Here is a 15,671-nt window from a genome sequence, read left to right as displayed (position 1 = left end):
ATGGTGTTATGGATGATATTGATTTCAAAGAGAAAATTTACCTCAAAACCTTCGGAAACCCCAGTTAAGATCGAATCGCCAATTTCACTCGCGAGAGAGAGAGAGAGAGAGAGAGAGAGAGACCAGTAAATGTAAAACCCTAAACTTTGATTTTTAAGGACAAAAGAAGCTCGGATACTACTAATCCAACCCAACTACTTGATAAGGGGCACTTTCATTTCAATCAATCATGGTTTATTGTGGATTTTAATGGGATTAATTGGGAATTTCTAGATGTACCTCGAATCTTTAGGATCAAAAAAAAAAAAGTTAAAGATGGCCGAAATAGATAGGAAAAGTGAAAACCCAAACATACAAGCACAGCTTCTCCTCTACAACAAGAAGAAAGAATGATGAAAACTGTTGCGAATAAACTCTTCTATATATTAACTCTGTGAGAACAATGAAGACAAGAAAAACTATCAACCTTTTCTGTTTAAAACAATAAAATCCTTCTACTGAACTACTCTTGAAGTTTCTGAAACAAAAACTTTAAAACACATACATGACTCTCAATGTAATGGCAGCAGTACATGCCAAACACACTAAAACCTCATTCTCCGTCACCACTTAGCAGCTTAAACTTAGGGGATAGACTGATGATTAGTTGTTCTTGGTGCTGTAAAGCCTTTCCACAATTTGCTTCAGTCTTGCAACATCTGCACCCACCATTTCGTCAGCCTTTTTCCCGTTTTGAAACAAGTGAATTGTTGGCTGCAAAATATAAAAACAACATGAAAGAAAAAACCCTTTGTCAGCATTTCATCCATCACGGCAAGTGTTAAAAAACAAAGACGAGATAAAATTCGATCAAGCATATATTATGAGATTTCAATTGTTGTTTCACCAACCTAATATCATTGGATCTAGACCTAGATAAGTGATACGAAACCACTCAAAAGAAGCATTGTTACAGAATATCAACTGTGATGCCACCTCTTTTATTTGGAGATTTAAGGCACCCTTTTCCCTAGGGAACACTGTGATGCCATATCTACAAGGCTATTCGTTCACATAGCCCCACCAGAACCGATCAACTGGCAACTTGTTTCTTACGGGTTTTAGGGGGAAACTTCAATTTAGGCCAGGACTTCGACATTAGTTTGCTTTCATTTGAATCACCTGACTTCTGATGCTACATTAAGAAACACAGAATCAACTCTTCTTTGTAACTATAATCACCAGTTGCTCGCTCTCTGGAGAAAGCAAAGAGTGTGTATAGTATTACACAGCTTTGCATTCCCCAGAAAGATCATAAGTGTCTCTCCACCTCTCTCTCTCACACTCTCTAATTTCGTTTTTAGTGAGAGACAAAAGAGAGATTTGAAGCTCTGAACAGCTAACCTCAGCAACACCTGTCTCACTCTCATTTTTATTGATTTATCTTCTGTCTATACATTATTTGTTTTAAGTTGAACTTGTTTATCTTCATTTCTCACTAGCTAGTTATCCATGTCTTGTCTTCATTAGTTTCCGTAACTAAAGAGCAATATCTAAGACTTAGTTCGTTTTTTTCCCTTGCTGTTGTTCTTCATCACCAGTTGGCTACCATTTCTACTTGCACCGTTATTTAACATAAGATAAAATCTGTTCTACTAGTTACTAGTCATTTACTTCCATATACGCTAAAAAGGATAGTTCCATATTACAGAAGCCATATCTAAGACTTAAGTTAAATCCATTTAGCACTTCATTGAACAGATCAAGTTTATAAGGTGTAAGTAGAACAGTAAAGATGTTGTTTGATAACAAGCATAAGTGCCAGTTATTACTAGCTACTTATCATTCCCATGTAACAGCCTAAAGTCTCTTCAAATAACCTACTCTTAAACATGGAATGACATTCAAGGCAAAAATACTTTGTTCCTGTGTTGCAACGATACGGATACGGTATTGGATACAAGATACCAATACGCTACTATGATACACCAACTTGAAAAACTGAAATACCGCGATACGGCATACTCAATATTGATCAGTAGTCTAACATAAATATATTATATATGTGTTTGCAATATTAAATTATAATATGTATGATTAACCTCACTGGAGAGAGAAAAGGTCTGGATAAGAAGGAAGAAAGTCTAGAGCAAGATCAGTAAACAGATTTGGAACTAATATTTTGTCACTATAGTTAAAACTTCTCATAGAATCTAGTAAAATATCTAAATTTTCTGATATTAAGGTACTGAGATTTATCATTTATCTTGACAGCTGTTGATATCTAATATTTAGTCAAAGTTTTCTAACTGAGTTGTACCTTGAAGTATCCGGAGTATTAGTACGCGTATCCGTGTAAATACGTATCGATACCGCTGATTTTTTTTAGGCGTATCGTTGCAACACAGCTTTGTTCACTATAACTAGAAAATGAACATGAAAACATTCAGAACATTCTCAAAACAGGTCAGGGTTAAGTAAATTTACCACAGACATAATATTCAGTTCCTCTAGTTTCTTCCGGATCTCCTCCTACAAGAAAACAAACTTTTAATCAACTCTCCATGAATCAAACAGAAATTTAAGCAAATCTTAAACCAAAAACTATACGTCCTCAGATGTGCTCAAAAACCTAGTTACCTGATCAATGTCGTCACGTGTGGATATTTTTTGCTCAAACTTTCAATGACAGGAGAAATTAGTCTACCTAATACCATTAGCAAACAAACAAGATTCAGTTTCAAACTAGAATGAAAGTTAACCATAAAGATTTAGCTAGTCAATGATTCTACTACTTCATTGGCTCAGACCACCAAGTCATTCCCAGATGGACATGTTTTTAAACTGCTCATTGTTCTTGTATCGTTCCTACTTCCCGCATTAAAACAGAACCAAATTAAATGAAGTAGTTCTCTACACTTGTACTCATGTTTTCACTTTGTGAAAGGAAGGAGATAATCAAATTTAATAATCTTTATGAAAACAATTAGAACTCCGTCAAGAAACCATAACTTCTTTGATATGCAATCCGAATCTCTTGATTTGATTGGCTCATCTCTCTGGTTTATATATAATACAGTGGATTGGATTTGGGTAATGGAGTCAATCAAGCTGGATATTCTGCAGAATTTTCATTATACTGGTAATAAACTACTTCACTACATGTTTTGTTCTTATACTAATTGCTTGAAATTCCAAATGCGAAAATCATAACATCAACTTGACTTAGATTAAGTCTGTTGAAATCTACTTGAGGAAATATAGTGGTTCAAGGAAATGGGAAGAAGAATAGACCAAAGTGTGGACTATCAATTGGTGAATGATATTTATTAGCTCTCAATAACTCTAACTACAACCTGCTATATTTATAGTTCAAGCAAAAGTCTGATTACACTGGTGACATCACATAGTACAAGTTTTTTTAAAAATACTTATATATGTGCAGAAATCTTCAAATAGACAGTGCATTGAATTTGAATTAGTACCAAGATTTATAAGATCAAAACTTACATGGAGGACACCAGACAGCAGTGAAGTAGAATATTGTCGGCAATTTATCATCTAGAAACAAATATTTCAACAAATTCAATATTTACAATCAACAAAGACAAGCTTTCAAGTAAAATAGGCACCCCTTAAAAGAACCATTTGATTTAACTCACCTTAAGAGAATTGATAAACCCTTATTCTGAGTTGATAACAACAAAATTAGATGCACCTGAAACCCTCAAATAAGTTACAATTTTCTCAATAAAATCAGACAAAACAAAAGAAACCCAGATCAGTACTTACTAGATGATGAAGAAGAACAGAAAGATCGAGCTGATGAGGAGAAATAGAGGGACGAAAAGAGAGGGAAGCAAACGAAGACAAGGGTTTCATCTGATTATCAAGTAAATTACCAAAACTAGATGAAGAGATTTGAGTACTTGTTGTTAGGGCTTTGATCGAAGCAGAAGAAAAGGGTTTGTTCTTACGAGAAAGAAGAAGACTTCGAAGTAGTGCTGATGATGAATTTCTCGCCATTTCCCTCTCTGCGCTCACTACTTTTTCTTCTGGGGGTTTCTATGGGGCTTTCATAAGCAAACCAGGGCCGTGCCTATGCACATAAGTAGAGAGCCGTGCCTGTGCACATAAGTAGAGAGACGTGCCTATAGGGTCAATGAAATAGAAAGATGGGTGATAGCAAGCTCAGGGAAAATGGATTATGGTGATAAGAAAGAAAATCAGCAAAGAAAGGGTTGGATTGAGATAACAAAAATTGATGTTAATTTACATATTACAACCCTGAGACCTTCATAATTTGGAGGTTCTGGCAACAGAAGAAAAAATGGTAATACATTTCTCTCAATGGACTCATGAGCTAGCTAGCTAGCTGATACACAGAAGATTTCTTCATAATTGGAAAACTTTGTAAATGTGTGTGTACAGGCCATTGTTCTTTAATCCTCAAGGTTCTCTAAATATATCTCAGGCACAAAATTTCCTACTTTGATTCTTCTGCAGAAGTAGTTTTGGTTCTTCTTCTCTTCTTATTAGTCTTTTCTTTTAGTAATCCTTTCTCTGAAAGTGTTTTTAGCTTCTGGGCTTTTCGTTCTTCTGCTTTTTGTTCGTAACCGTCATCCATCATCTTCATAGTCGCAATACGTTTAGCTTTGTAAACCTACATTGATGGATCCAAAATCATGATATGTCAAGTTTATCAAAAAGATGAATGGCAAATAATGTAGTGAAAAGGAACAATTGACTACTTCTCCAATGAGTAAGACTAATGATGCTTATGACATTGAACATAGCTCCATCAGAGACCAATGCAACGAGTGAAATTTAGAATACGTAACAAAACGAGTGACAGACCAATAAGCGGCAATCACATATTCTGTACAATAGAGGTGTTACCTTCGTCATTTCAGCAAGAACATCATTTTCCTTGCATTCAAACTTATCCAACTGCTTCCCAACGACCGACTCTATTTCATGTATTAGATCTACATCGTTCTGCAAAAAATCATCAATAATCACTCAGTGTCAGGACTTAGATAGACATTATATGGACATTACAATGAGAAGCAACCAAGTGACCAATTCTTCCTTCACAAGCCCGGAGAGCGAGTCTGAGTTGAACAACATTTTCTATAACTAACCTGTGTAACAAAGCTCACAGCCAGCCCCCCTCTGCCAGCTCTTGCTGTACGCCCAACACGATGAACGTAGTCTCGGGCATATCTGGAATAAGTTGGATCAAGTTCTGTTATGTCCTGCCATTTCCATAAGAAAACCACAGAAATTATAAATTGTGAAGAAGTTTGCTAGTAACACTCACCTCGGAATATCATAATTTATGACAAGATCAACTGTTGGAATGTCTAAACCCCGACTAGCCACATCTGTTGCCAGCAGAACGGGAGTCTGACCAGATTTGAATCGATGTAGTGCAGACAGTCTTAGAGCCTGGGACTTGTGCGAATGCAATCCTACTGCTGGCTGTTCAAGTTCTTCCAGTATCAAACTAAGAAGGTGACAACTCCTGATGTAACACCAATGCACATAGCATTGCAACATTAATATCTGATAAAATAAGATGTGTGGCAAGTAAGAAATTGTAAAACCTCTCACTCTCACTCTGTGCATGTGTTACTCAAATAAGAGAAATTTTCTTTAATGTAAATTAACATTAACAGCAAAATATTTTGTCAATATTATTTGAAATGATTCTAATTGACAGGATCGTAACACTAAAAGCAAGTCTAACAGCTCAGACGGAGAAATCCCTGTCGAAATGACCAATTTGCAAGAACTCCAAATTCTAGACTTGTCAGCAAACAATTTTCTGGTACAATTCTGAAGACCATAGACAACTTAAAAATGCTCGCCAAACGACCAAATGTTACATTGTCGCTAGGCGATTTGGAACCTTTGACATTGACAATGGTGATTAAAGGGATAGGAATGCACTTTGAGCACTTATACAAAGGAGGTCTATTAAAAGGACTTGTGTCACTTATTTTGTCACGCAATCATTTCTCACTTTTCAGGTAGCATTCCAGTGGCAGTGGGAAATATGACTGGTTTAGTTTCAATAAACTATCAAAAAATATCTCACAATCTTTGACTTCAATGGACTCTCTTAAGTATTTGAATCCAGCATAAAAAACTACAGTGGCAGGATCCCTAAAGGACCTCATTTTGAAACATTCAGTTCAGACTGTTCGCATAATGATATGTGGTGCAGAGCCCATACAAGCAAGAATTCTGAGTGATAAGATGAGTTGGAGTAGTGACACTAAAACACCAACGTTGGAAAAGACAGCAAGGATAATGCAAAAGCTTTACTATGTGGCTATGGGATTAGGAATCGGATACGAAGGCTTACTCTTTATTTAGATTTTAAAGAGGACATGGTGGTTTTGGTTTTCATCTTGGGGACAGAGTATAGGGAAAGTGGATAACTCAAAAACTTGACAAGGAAAAAACACAAGTCAGAAACCTATATCATGAAAAGCACAGAGATCAGATTAACAATCTTGGGACATTGAAAGTCCAACTGTTGATATTGATGTTCCAGATCAAACTTAATGAGTAAAATGCTTGACACACTGTTATGAAACATATGAGGTTGAATCAAAATTTTTTTGGTAAACTAGTGATTGAACTTCTGACCCTAATTATTTTATTAGTAAAGATAAAAATAGAATCACTCAAAGGAGGATTTGCCTTGTGTGTGCATAAACATGCATAAAAAACTTTCTAGAAATCCCGTTTGTCAAAGCTAGACCTAGGCCAATCATAACAATTAACAACATGGAAACAGCAAGTCTGGTAAACAGAGTTTTAAACAGTTAGGAGAAACTTCAAATGCAAAACACGTGAGAATTTTACCTGCATGTAGAAACAAATATTATGGCAGAGCGAACGCCCATGTCCTCCATTTTTGACAAAATGTGTAGCAGATAAACATCTTTCACGTTTTTGGGAATAAAAACATACTGTTGTTTAAGAGATTCAACAGTCTTAAATCCCTCATATTGTTCGTAAAAGTATGCCTTGTTTGCAGAAACCTCAAGCAGTGTTTGTAGGTTTTCTGTCATTGTCGCAGAAAACAACAGAGTTTGTCTATCGTTGGGCAAGTACTGAAATATTGCACTCAGTTCCTCCTCAAAACCAACATCCAAAACTCTATCAGCCTCATCCAAAACTAGAAACTGCAGAAAAAATTGAACAGATGAAATAAACAAGAAATAAACAAATATGTTGCCGACCAAATTCATACTGTGCAAACAAAATCAAAGCAGTGAATATACTGCGACAAAATCAGGTATGAAAACTATAAAAGAGTTCATCAATTTCTTGTTTGTGTCTTGTGATTGAATTAGTAGACTAGTATGTTTAATGCTTATTAGTATCATTGTCGTTTTCATAACATCAGTATGCTAACAATGCGGGCAGGGAAAAAATCATGCAACAGTTTATATTGATGCTACTTTCGCCGAGATGGTTATTTTCACTTATTCTAATCTTCCCGATTCAGAAAAGTGAACAAGGAGAAATCCACTGTCTTCTTGACCCCTAAATTTGTAATGAGGCCTGGATATATCTCTAACAAATATTACAATAGTGTTGATTTTCCAAGAGGTCATATTGGTATTAAGGAGTACGTTGCTGAAGCAGTTCTGTCCCTCTGTATGAAACTTATATTCACCATTGGGTCATTGTTAGATAATATTCTCCCAAGCCCAAGGATGTTGACCGATACTTTGGGCTTGGATCTGAAACACGACGAGCCACCTCGCAGGTACCAGATTCTTATGGGGTAGAGGTTGACAATACTTCCTATATCCTATATGGGTATGAGGAGAGATGGTTCATTAATGTGCAGGCAATTTATATGCGTGGTGTGGAAAATCAGCTATGATGCATGGAGTGCAAGTGTGTTCTGTTTATTGTTATGAAGGATGAGTATGTTCGATCACTGCCACCAGGTTATACTAAAGGCATGCAGTGCTTCTACGACGATACCTGGTAAGAAAAAGAAGGCTTCACAAGCAACTACAGAGGCTTCTATCTGATATGTACTGCGAAGTGGGTGGACTAAGAAGAAAGCATCTTGCCCGTTAAGATTTTCATTTTGATGTTACTTGCACTAAGAAACAAGAACGATTTGGCAGCAGTTTGTATGGTACATCGGTAACTCAAACAGTTCAAAGACTATTTTAAAGGAATATGTTACCTTGGTCTTCGAGAAGACGGATGGAATATCTGGATTCTGTTCAAGGAGGACTTTAATTCTCCCAGGTGTTGCGATCACAACATGTGGGCGTTGCATCAAAGCTTGTGCTTGAGTGATCATATCCATCCCTCCAACAACAACAGCACACCGTAGGTGCAAGGATGCTCCAAGTGCCCTGAACTGGTCTGCCAATTGGTAGGCTAGCTCCCTAGTAGGTGTTATCACCAAAGCAAACACACCATAGGGGTTTTCTGCGAGGCGATTCAGAATAGGTAATGCGAAAGCCGCTGTCTTCCCACTACCTGTCTGAGCTAAACCCAAAACATCCTGACCAGCAAGAATTCGAGGAATACAGTGATGTTGAACTTGTGTGGGTTTCTTCATTCCAAGCTCCTTGCATGTCCGAGTAGCCCAGTCAGATAAACCAAGATCAGAGAAACTAAGAGTATACGATTCAGGGTCACATGATTTTTCCACTTCCAGGGGTTCATTAGGTTGAGGATTTTCTATCACTGGGGGTGGTTTTTCTGAAACCTTTGGAGGAAACTCCTTCATCGAGAACAACGGAGGTTGATCAACTATAGTATCTTCCTCCATAGTTGTTTTTGGCTGCAAATGTTAAAGAAGAATCAGTTATAAGGCTTTGTTCTTAAATTAGTAAGTTGAACTAGCAGCAGGTAAGTGAGCTTATAATACATATGGGGTTAACATGATAGAAAAGGAGCCATAATAAACATTAACAAGCTACAGAATGAAAGTTTGCGTGTTTAGCATTTTGTCAAACAGTTGATAGGTATTGGTTAACTCAAATTCATAACCAATCAAAAGAATAACCCAAGAGCACAAATCCAAATTATTATCAGACATGATTCGGAAACCCATTAAAGATTGAACCTTCAGCTACATCTAGTGCCTACCAGAACAAAGAACCCTTAATTGTGAACTCCAATAGAAAAAAATAGAATTATTAAAGTACCACGACGATGATGATAAGAAATCTACAACAGCAGCAGCAGCAGTGTGAACGAGAAGACGAATTCCCAAAGTGAAAGTTCGGGAGAAATTTCAAAGCCTGCTTGTCTTGTCTAGTGTCTGATAATGTTATGTTCGTTAGGGTTTATCACTCTTTTTGGTGGGACAATTGTTAAGAAATAGGGAGTTTGAGCGGGGACAAAATAGTCACTGCGATTGGATTTGCGTTATGTGAGCCCAACATATACCAAGTTGGGCCCACAAAAAAAAAGACCAAGGAAAGTGAGACCGAGAGCATCACATGATCGTCGTTCTCGATTTTTTCTTAAAAGAGCACCATTATTTTACATATAATAATTGCTAAATTACAAGAATCTTGTCTTCATCAGGTCCCACGATTACCTCATCTAAATCTTAACATGGAGAGAAATCTACTAATAATCTTCTTGTTAAGAAAAGTAGTAAATGATAGACTGAACTTTATATGAATTATGGAGCCAGAATAATATATGGTCATGATTTTCTTCCTTATGAAAAAAGAAAAGAGAATAGAATCAATCCAAATACTACAACTGAATTATTGCAGATACATCCAAGCTTATTAGGAATGGTAACGCCGAACCAGACTAATCACCTACCTAGTACGTCTAATCTTACTTAATTATTTAACTAGTTTGTGTAGCGTTAATTTAACTCATTTAATTAAACAAATGGCTTCCAGTACAAAAATACTCCTGCGTAATCTTGAAAGGTCAAAACAGAATTCATTTGGGACTCAAGAGTCTAACCAGTGGGCGGGTAAAACCAGTAAATGCAGCACGATGGAGAGAATATCAGTATACTGTGCAAGCAAATATAGAAAAAGGAATAGAAACAGCACAACCTTGATCAAAATCTAAATATATATAACATAAGAAGAAACTCTTTAATTCTGTCTCTTCTAATCCTACCTTTCTTTTTTCTTTTTTGATTGGCAAAGGCAAGATTAATAGTATTGGAACGGCTTACCAGACAGAGGTAATTACTAAGCAAAAGAGTGATCATGGAGACAAGAAATTCACTACCAGTAGCGGTTGATGAAGAAGAGAGCGCTGAGAATCGAGGAAGTATGTGGGATTTAGACCAGAAACTTGATCAACCCATGAAAGAAGAAGAAGCTGGAAGGCTCAAGAATATCTACTACACACAAAAAGTATGATCGATGGACTATCTTTCTCTCTTCATTTTATTAAAATTAGATCGAAGATTTGGTCATTTCTGAAATCCAATCCATTTAGAATGCAAATTGAGACTTAAGGGGTCTTAATTAAATTAAGCTTCATCTTAGAGTTTTGATGGTGAGATTTATATTATTTCTGTGCAGGAATCTTCGTCACTATTAGTAATGAGACTAGCATTCCAGAGTCTTGGAGTGGTCTACGGAGACTTGGGCACATCTCCTTTGTATGTTTTCTATAATACGTTTCCTGAAGGAATCAAGGATCCAGAGGATGTTGTTGGAGCATTATCCTTGATTATATATTCTCTTACTCTCATTCCACTCATCAAGTACGTCTTTGTTGTGTTAAGGGCAAACGACAATGGTCAAGGTGAATTTTGATCTGAAATAGTCTGAATAGAAAGGGTTAAAGATTGCGCTGAATCTAATACTTTGTTGCAGGCGGAACATTTGCTATTTATTCACTACTATGTCGACATGCAAAAGTGGATACCATCCCGAACCAACACCCAACGGATGAGCAGCTAAGTACATACAGTCGTCATATATTCCATGAGAAATCATTTGCTGCTAAGACCAAGAGATGGTTGGAAGCGACAGCATTAAGGAGAAATCTACTTCTAATGCTTGTTCTTGTTGGGACGTGCATGGTTATTGGAGACGGGATCTTAACTCCAGCCATATCAGGTCTGATTCGGTTCTTGCTTTAACAATAAATCAAAACAAAACAAATTACTTATACTAACACTACTACGTTTTCAGTTCTTTCGGCTGTTGGAGGGGTCAAGGAAGATCTCCCCAGCATGAGCAGCGGTATCTTGCTATCCTGATACTAAGACTACACATGATTTTTCTTGTTATGAGCAATTTCTATTCCATTTGATCTATTGTTTTCTTCATTTTGAAAATGGTCTTGGTTTTCTTCTATGCAGATGTAGTGCTAGTTGTTTCGTCTGTCATATTAGTTGGTTTCTTCAGCATGCAGCATTACGGAACAGATAGAGTTGGATGGCTCTTTGCTCCAATTGTCCTGCTTTGGTTTCTTTTGATTGGAGGCATTGGCGCTTTCAATATATGGAAATATGATAGCTCAGTTCTAAGAGCTTTTTCTCCGGTTTATATTTATAGATACTTCAAACGAGGAGGTTGGAGTTCCCTTGGAGGAATCATGCTTAGCATCACTGGTACGCAACCTTAACCATTCTTCAGTATTTATTAAACGCCCTATAGGTAAAAACTTGTAGTTCGGATTCTGATGAATTCACGTAATCCTTGCAGGCACAGAAGCTCTATTTGCTGACCTGACCCATTTTCCTGTATCGGCTGTTCAACTAGCTTTCACGATGCTCGTGTTCCCTAGCCTTTTATTGGCTTACACAGGACAGGCTGCTTACATTACCAAAAATCCGGATCATGTGGTTGATGCATTCTACCGTTCTATACCAGGTCTTTCCTGTACTCCTGTGTTTGAAATTTTGTCAGAAATTGCCTGCAGCAAGTTAAGTTTTTTTTTTTGCTGATTAACCTCTAATTGGTAATTTTCAGAAAGCATATACTGGCCAGTGTTTATTATCGCAACAGGAGCAGCTATTGTTGCAAGTCAGGCCACTATATCCGCAACTTTTTCAATAATCAAGCAGGCTCTTGCACTTGGTTGTTTCCCAAGGGTGAAAGTTGTTCATACATCAAAGAAATTCCCTGGGCAGATATACATTCCGGATATCAATTGGATTCTTATGCTTATGTGCATTGCGGTTACCGTCGGATTTAGAAACCAAAGCCAGATCGGAAATGCTTATGGTGAGATTACATTTTGCTTTTTTCCATTCATTCTCCTGCTTATCGAGAAGCGCTCTTTTATGTGGAAATCAGAGGTTTCGGGATTGAAAAATTGATTGATTTGTTTTGGCCACCAACAGGAACCGCAGTTGTGACGGTTATGCTTGTAACGACATTTCTTATGATACTGATAATGTTACTTGTATGGCGGAGTCACTGGATTCTGGTTGTGATCTTCACTGTCTTATCATTAATCGTCGAATGCACATATTTCTCAGCAGTACTTTTAAAAGTAAATCAAGGCGGTTGGGTTCCTCTTGCGATAGCTGGAGCATTTCTTATCATCATGTATGTGTGGCATTATGGAACCGTAAAGCGTTACGAAGTTGAGTTGCACAGTAAAGTATCCATGGCTTGGATACTCGGTTTGGGACCGAGCTTAGGATTAGTACGGGTACCAGGTATTGGACTAGTGTACAATGAATTAGCAAGTGGAGTTCCTCATATCTTCTCTCACTTGATCACAAATCTCCCTGCAATTCATTCAGTTGTCATTTTTGTCCGCGTGAAGTATCTCCCTGTCTACACTGTACCTCAAGAAGAACGGTTTCTTGTAAGGCGAATCGGACCCAAAGAATTCCACATGTTCCGGTGCGTGGCCAGGTATGGTTACAAGGATCTTCACAGGAAAGACGATGATTTTGAGAAAAAGCTCTTTGAAAGCGTTTTCGTGTTTGTTAGACTTGAATCTATGATGGAAGGATGTACAGACTCGGACGAGTACAGTTTGTATGGAGATCCCCGAACACTGAAGTCTGGAGATTACCAGTTAACTGAGAATAGAAACATGATATCTCTGAATGTGGACAGTGCCGTAACTACTTCGTCAGGAAGTGACGGCATTGTACCTGCAAAATCTCCAGAACTAATAAACTTCTTGAGTTCAGCTGGGCAGCAGACAAGTCATGAGATGACGGAGTTGGATGAGCTGGAGTACCTGAAAAGCTGCAGGGATGCAGGTGTGGTACATATACTTGGGAACACGATAGTAAGAGCAAGAAGAGACTCGAAATTCCTTAAGAAGATATCGATCGATTACATTTATGCCTTCCTAAAGAGGGTTTGCAGAGAGAATAGCGTAATATTCCATGTACCTCATGAAAGTATGTTGAACGTTGGCCAAATATTCTATGTATGATAAAAATGTATGTAGATTCATGAATAAATAAAAATACTTCATCTTTAAAATCTACCACGTTGGGCCATTGTATATTGGTTTGGCAATTGCTAATCTGTGGAAACCCCCTTTTTTTCCGCAATCAGTTATCTCTCAAGGTAGTTCAAAAAAAATGACATAACACGTAATTTCCTAGCCCAGCGTGCAAGCCGGTCAGCAAATTTATTCATAGCACGCTTAATATATACAAGCTTAAAAACATAACTACTAGAGATAATGCAACAACAGTCTTGAAGAATATCACTGCATCTCCACCCGGCCGAGTGACTGACTTCATTCACAAAATCTACCACTTGCAGACAGTCACTAACAAGAAGAATGATTTTTTAGGGACCATGGTTTTTTTGAGGGGACCATGGTTTTATTAGGCCACCTTCCTTATAGTGATAAGCGGTGTCCTAAAACGTTGAAATGACTAACCTACCCTTAACCTAATTTAATTTAAAACCAACCTAATAACCACCTATATATATATAACCACCACCTCCTCCCACCACCACCGTCCACCACCGTCGATTACCACCACCACCACCTCCGATTATCACCACCACCAACCACCGATTACCACCACCACCACCACCTCCGATTATCACCACCAACAACCACCAATTACCAGCACCACCTCCTCCCGCCACCACCACCGCCACCGCCTATTTAAGAAATGTAACAACATCAATGCAATCACAAAAAGGTTGGTCTGGCATCAAATGCAATATCCCTATCCCTTATTTTCTTGGACATAACCACACAAAAGGTTTTGAATACCCATCCCTTGAACATATGGTTTAGCAAGCTTGAAATCAGAAGAAGGAACTGTCCAAATTCTGTTAAGATTGTGCTTAACTGAGGTTTTGTGGTAGTAGTTGGTTTCGTTACAAATGAGAGCAGCAAATCTAAAAGGAAATTCTTCTACATCCTCATCTAAGTCTAAGACTCTAACTTGAGCAGCAGGGATAGCCATGAATAACACAACTAAAGAAATGGAGAACAATGTATGAATTGAGGAACTGAGAATGAGAGTGAGAAGAAAATGAGAGCAGACTTAGATTAAATAGGATGAAATAACATAGGAGCATGCTGGGATTATCTAGGGAATGATAATCTCCAGACATGCAGTAAAGAGAAAAAATGCATGCTTGCAGTAATGCTGCAGACAAGTCAATCAATGAGGAGTTATCCATTGAGAACTGAATACTAAAAAGCTAGGTAGACTTAATGATCAAAACTAATGTTCTCAACAGAGAAAAAAACTCTGCTAAGAAAATATGCCAAGTGTAGAAAAAGAACTGATCAAGCCGCCCATTACTGAGAGAGTTCTTGGGTTAAGATAATTAATCCGTTAATTTATAAGTAATTAAAAATAATAATGGGATAATGAGAATCAGAATACTGCTTTTAAGGGAAAATCAGTAGCAAATCATCTTCAACAAGAAACCCAGTCTGATTAAATATGAAGATTCCCTAAAACATCTTAGCCATGTCATCATGGAGATGTTTGATATATCACAGATATTCATTCCCTGGAAGATAAAAAGGATAAGATTTTCCAAATTAAAATCATATAACCAAATCCCTACTCAAAGTAGGATCTCAAAATTTCATAAGATACTTTGAACGAGTTCTCATTAAAGCTCTGTAAGATGTATCGATGATTGACAGAAGCGAAGTAAACTTTATCAAAACCTAGATCCATAGTCCATAATGGAGTGTAATTGAGAGTTACCCAATATAAAAGGAGTACAGCTTCTAACCCAGTTCTGTAGATTAATCGAATCTCATGATGATGTTCCTCAGATTACTATGGATGCACCTCCATCAGCTCATAACCTAGAATAAGGAGAAGAAAAAGAAGGGGTTAGAAAACTAATCAAAATAAAATCAAAAGGAGGAAACTAACAGGAATCTAAATCAGTATTCAGAGAAATCAGCCATAATTAAAGACTAAGTAATGAATCAAAATGAAAACAAGAAAGAATCAAATTAGGTTGAAATCAGTTTTAGGGAAAAACGAATTCGACAAAAATCTTTAAAAGATTCTAATTGAAAAAAAACAAAAATTATATGAAAACAGAACATAAATTAGCAAGGAACATGATTAAAATGATGGATTTAAGATAAAATTTCTCAGTTGATCATGAAATCGAAGAAGAAATCCATGATTATATATATAAAATAAGTATATAAATAAAATATGTATATACGTGTCCACGTCCTAGTTTTTTGAGAATTTTGTAGTGTCTGCGTCGTGTCGTGTCCGC

The 15,671-nt window shown here is 37.1% G+C and overlaps 3 protein-coding genes across 4 annotated transcripts; 1 reads left to right on the top strand and 2 right to left on the bottom strand.

The window, feature by feature from the left end:
• Nucleotides 1-407: 407 nt before the first annotated feature.
• LOC113358883 (thioredoxin-3-like) lies at nt 408-4,005 on the bottom strand. Its single transcript, XM_026602606.1, has 5 exons — nt 3,756-4,005; nt 3,490-3,540; nt 2,620-2,686; nt 1,162-1,174; nt 408-753 (listed from the first exon to the last, which is right to left on the bottom strand). The coding sequence occupies exons 1-5, from the start codon at nt 4,003-4,005 to the stop codon at nt 643-645; spliced, it is 492 nt and encodes a 163-aa protein (XP_026458391.1). The 3' UTR covers nt 408-642.
• A 200-nt stretch (nt 4,006-4,205) lies between these two features.
• On the bottom strand, nt 4,206-9,330 carry LOC113313558 (DEAD-box ATP-dependent RNA helicase 36-like). 2 transcript variants are annotated; one of them, XM_026562349.1, is made up of 7 exons: nt 9,183-9,330; nt 8,207-8,815; nt 6,859-7,181; nt 5,303-5,506; nt 5,124-5,205; nt 4,879-4,977; nt 4,206-4,642 (listed from the first exon to the last, which is right to left on the bottom strand). In XM_026562349.1, the coding sequence occupies exons 2-7, from the start codon at nt 8,801-8,803 to the stop codon at nt 4,466-4,468; spliced, it is 1,482 nt and encodes a 493-aa protein (XP_026418134.1). In that variant the 5' UTR covers nt 8,804-8,815; nt 9,183-9,330; the 3' UTR covers nt 4,206-4,465. The 2 variants fall into 2 exon arrangements, with proteins under 2 accessions (XP_026418134.1, XP_026418142.1); XM_026562357.1 differs by having other exon boundaries at nt 9,124-9,309.
• Nucleotides 9,331-9,864: 534 nt separating this feature from the next.
• Nucleotides 9,865-13,374, top strand: LOC113313548 (potassium transporter 11-like). The gene is made up of 8 exons (XM_026562338.1): nt 9,865-10,370; nt 10,542-10,767; nt 10,839-11,084; nt 11,160-11,210; nt 11,330-11,581; nt 11,676-11,843; nt 11,943-12,197; nt 12,317-13,374. Exons 1-8 carry the CDS (start codon nt 10,221-10,223, stop codon nt 13,372-13,374), a joined length of 2,406 nt encoding a protein of 801 aa, XP_026418123.1. The 5' UTR covers nt 9,865-10,220.
• Nucleotides 13,375-15,671: the final 2,297 nt, after the last annotated feature.

Source organism: Papaver somniferum, chromosome 1 (genome assembly GCF_003573695.1).
Source record: "Papaver somniferum cultivar HN1 chromosome 1, ASM357369v1, whole genome shotgun sequence".
Classification (NCBI taxonomy): Eukaryota; Viridiplantae; Streptophyta; class Magnoliopsida; order Ranunculales; family Papaveraceae; genus Papaver; species Papaver somniferum.
Note: the sequence above shows the minus strand (reverse complement) of the source record. Positions and strands in the feature narration are given on the sequence as shown.

Coding starts and splice junctions, on each gene's coding strand:
- LOC113358883 (XM_026602606.1), bottom strand. CDS start 4,005: ATGGCGAGAAATTCATCATCAGCACTACTTCGAAGTCTTCTTCTTTCT. Junction 3,541..3,755: donor TCTAGTAAGTACTGATCTGG/GTTTCTTTTGTT, acceptor ATTTGTTTCTAG/ATGATAAATTGCCGACAATA. Junction 2,687..3,489: donor TGCTGTCTGGTGTCCTCCAT/GTAAGTTTTGAT, acceptor TAATGGTATTAG/GTAGACTAATTTCTCCTGTC.
- LOC113313558 (XM_026562349.1), bottom strand. CDS start 8,803: ATGGAGGAAGATACTATAGTTGATCAACCTCCGTTGTTCTCGATGAAG. Junction 4,978..5,123: donor CTGTGAGCTTTGTTACACAG/GTTAGTTATAGA, acceptor GATTTTTTGCAG/AACGATGTAGATCTAATACA. Junction 4,643..4,878: donor TTCTTGCTGAAATGACGAAG/GTAACACCTCTA, acceptor CCATCAATGTAG/GTTTACAAAGCTAAACGTAT.
- LOC113313548 (XM_026562338.1), top strand. CDS start 10,221: ATGGAGACAAGAAATTCACTACCAGTAGCGGTTGATGAAGAAGAGAGC. Junction 10,768..10,838: donor GGCAAACGACAATGGTCAAG/GTGAATTTTGAT, acceptor ACTTTGTTGCAG/GCGGAACATTTGCTATTTAT. Junction 11,582..11,675: donor AATCATGCTTAGCATCACTG/GTACGCAACCTT, acceptor TAATCCTTGCAG/GCACAGAAGCTCTATTTGCT.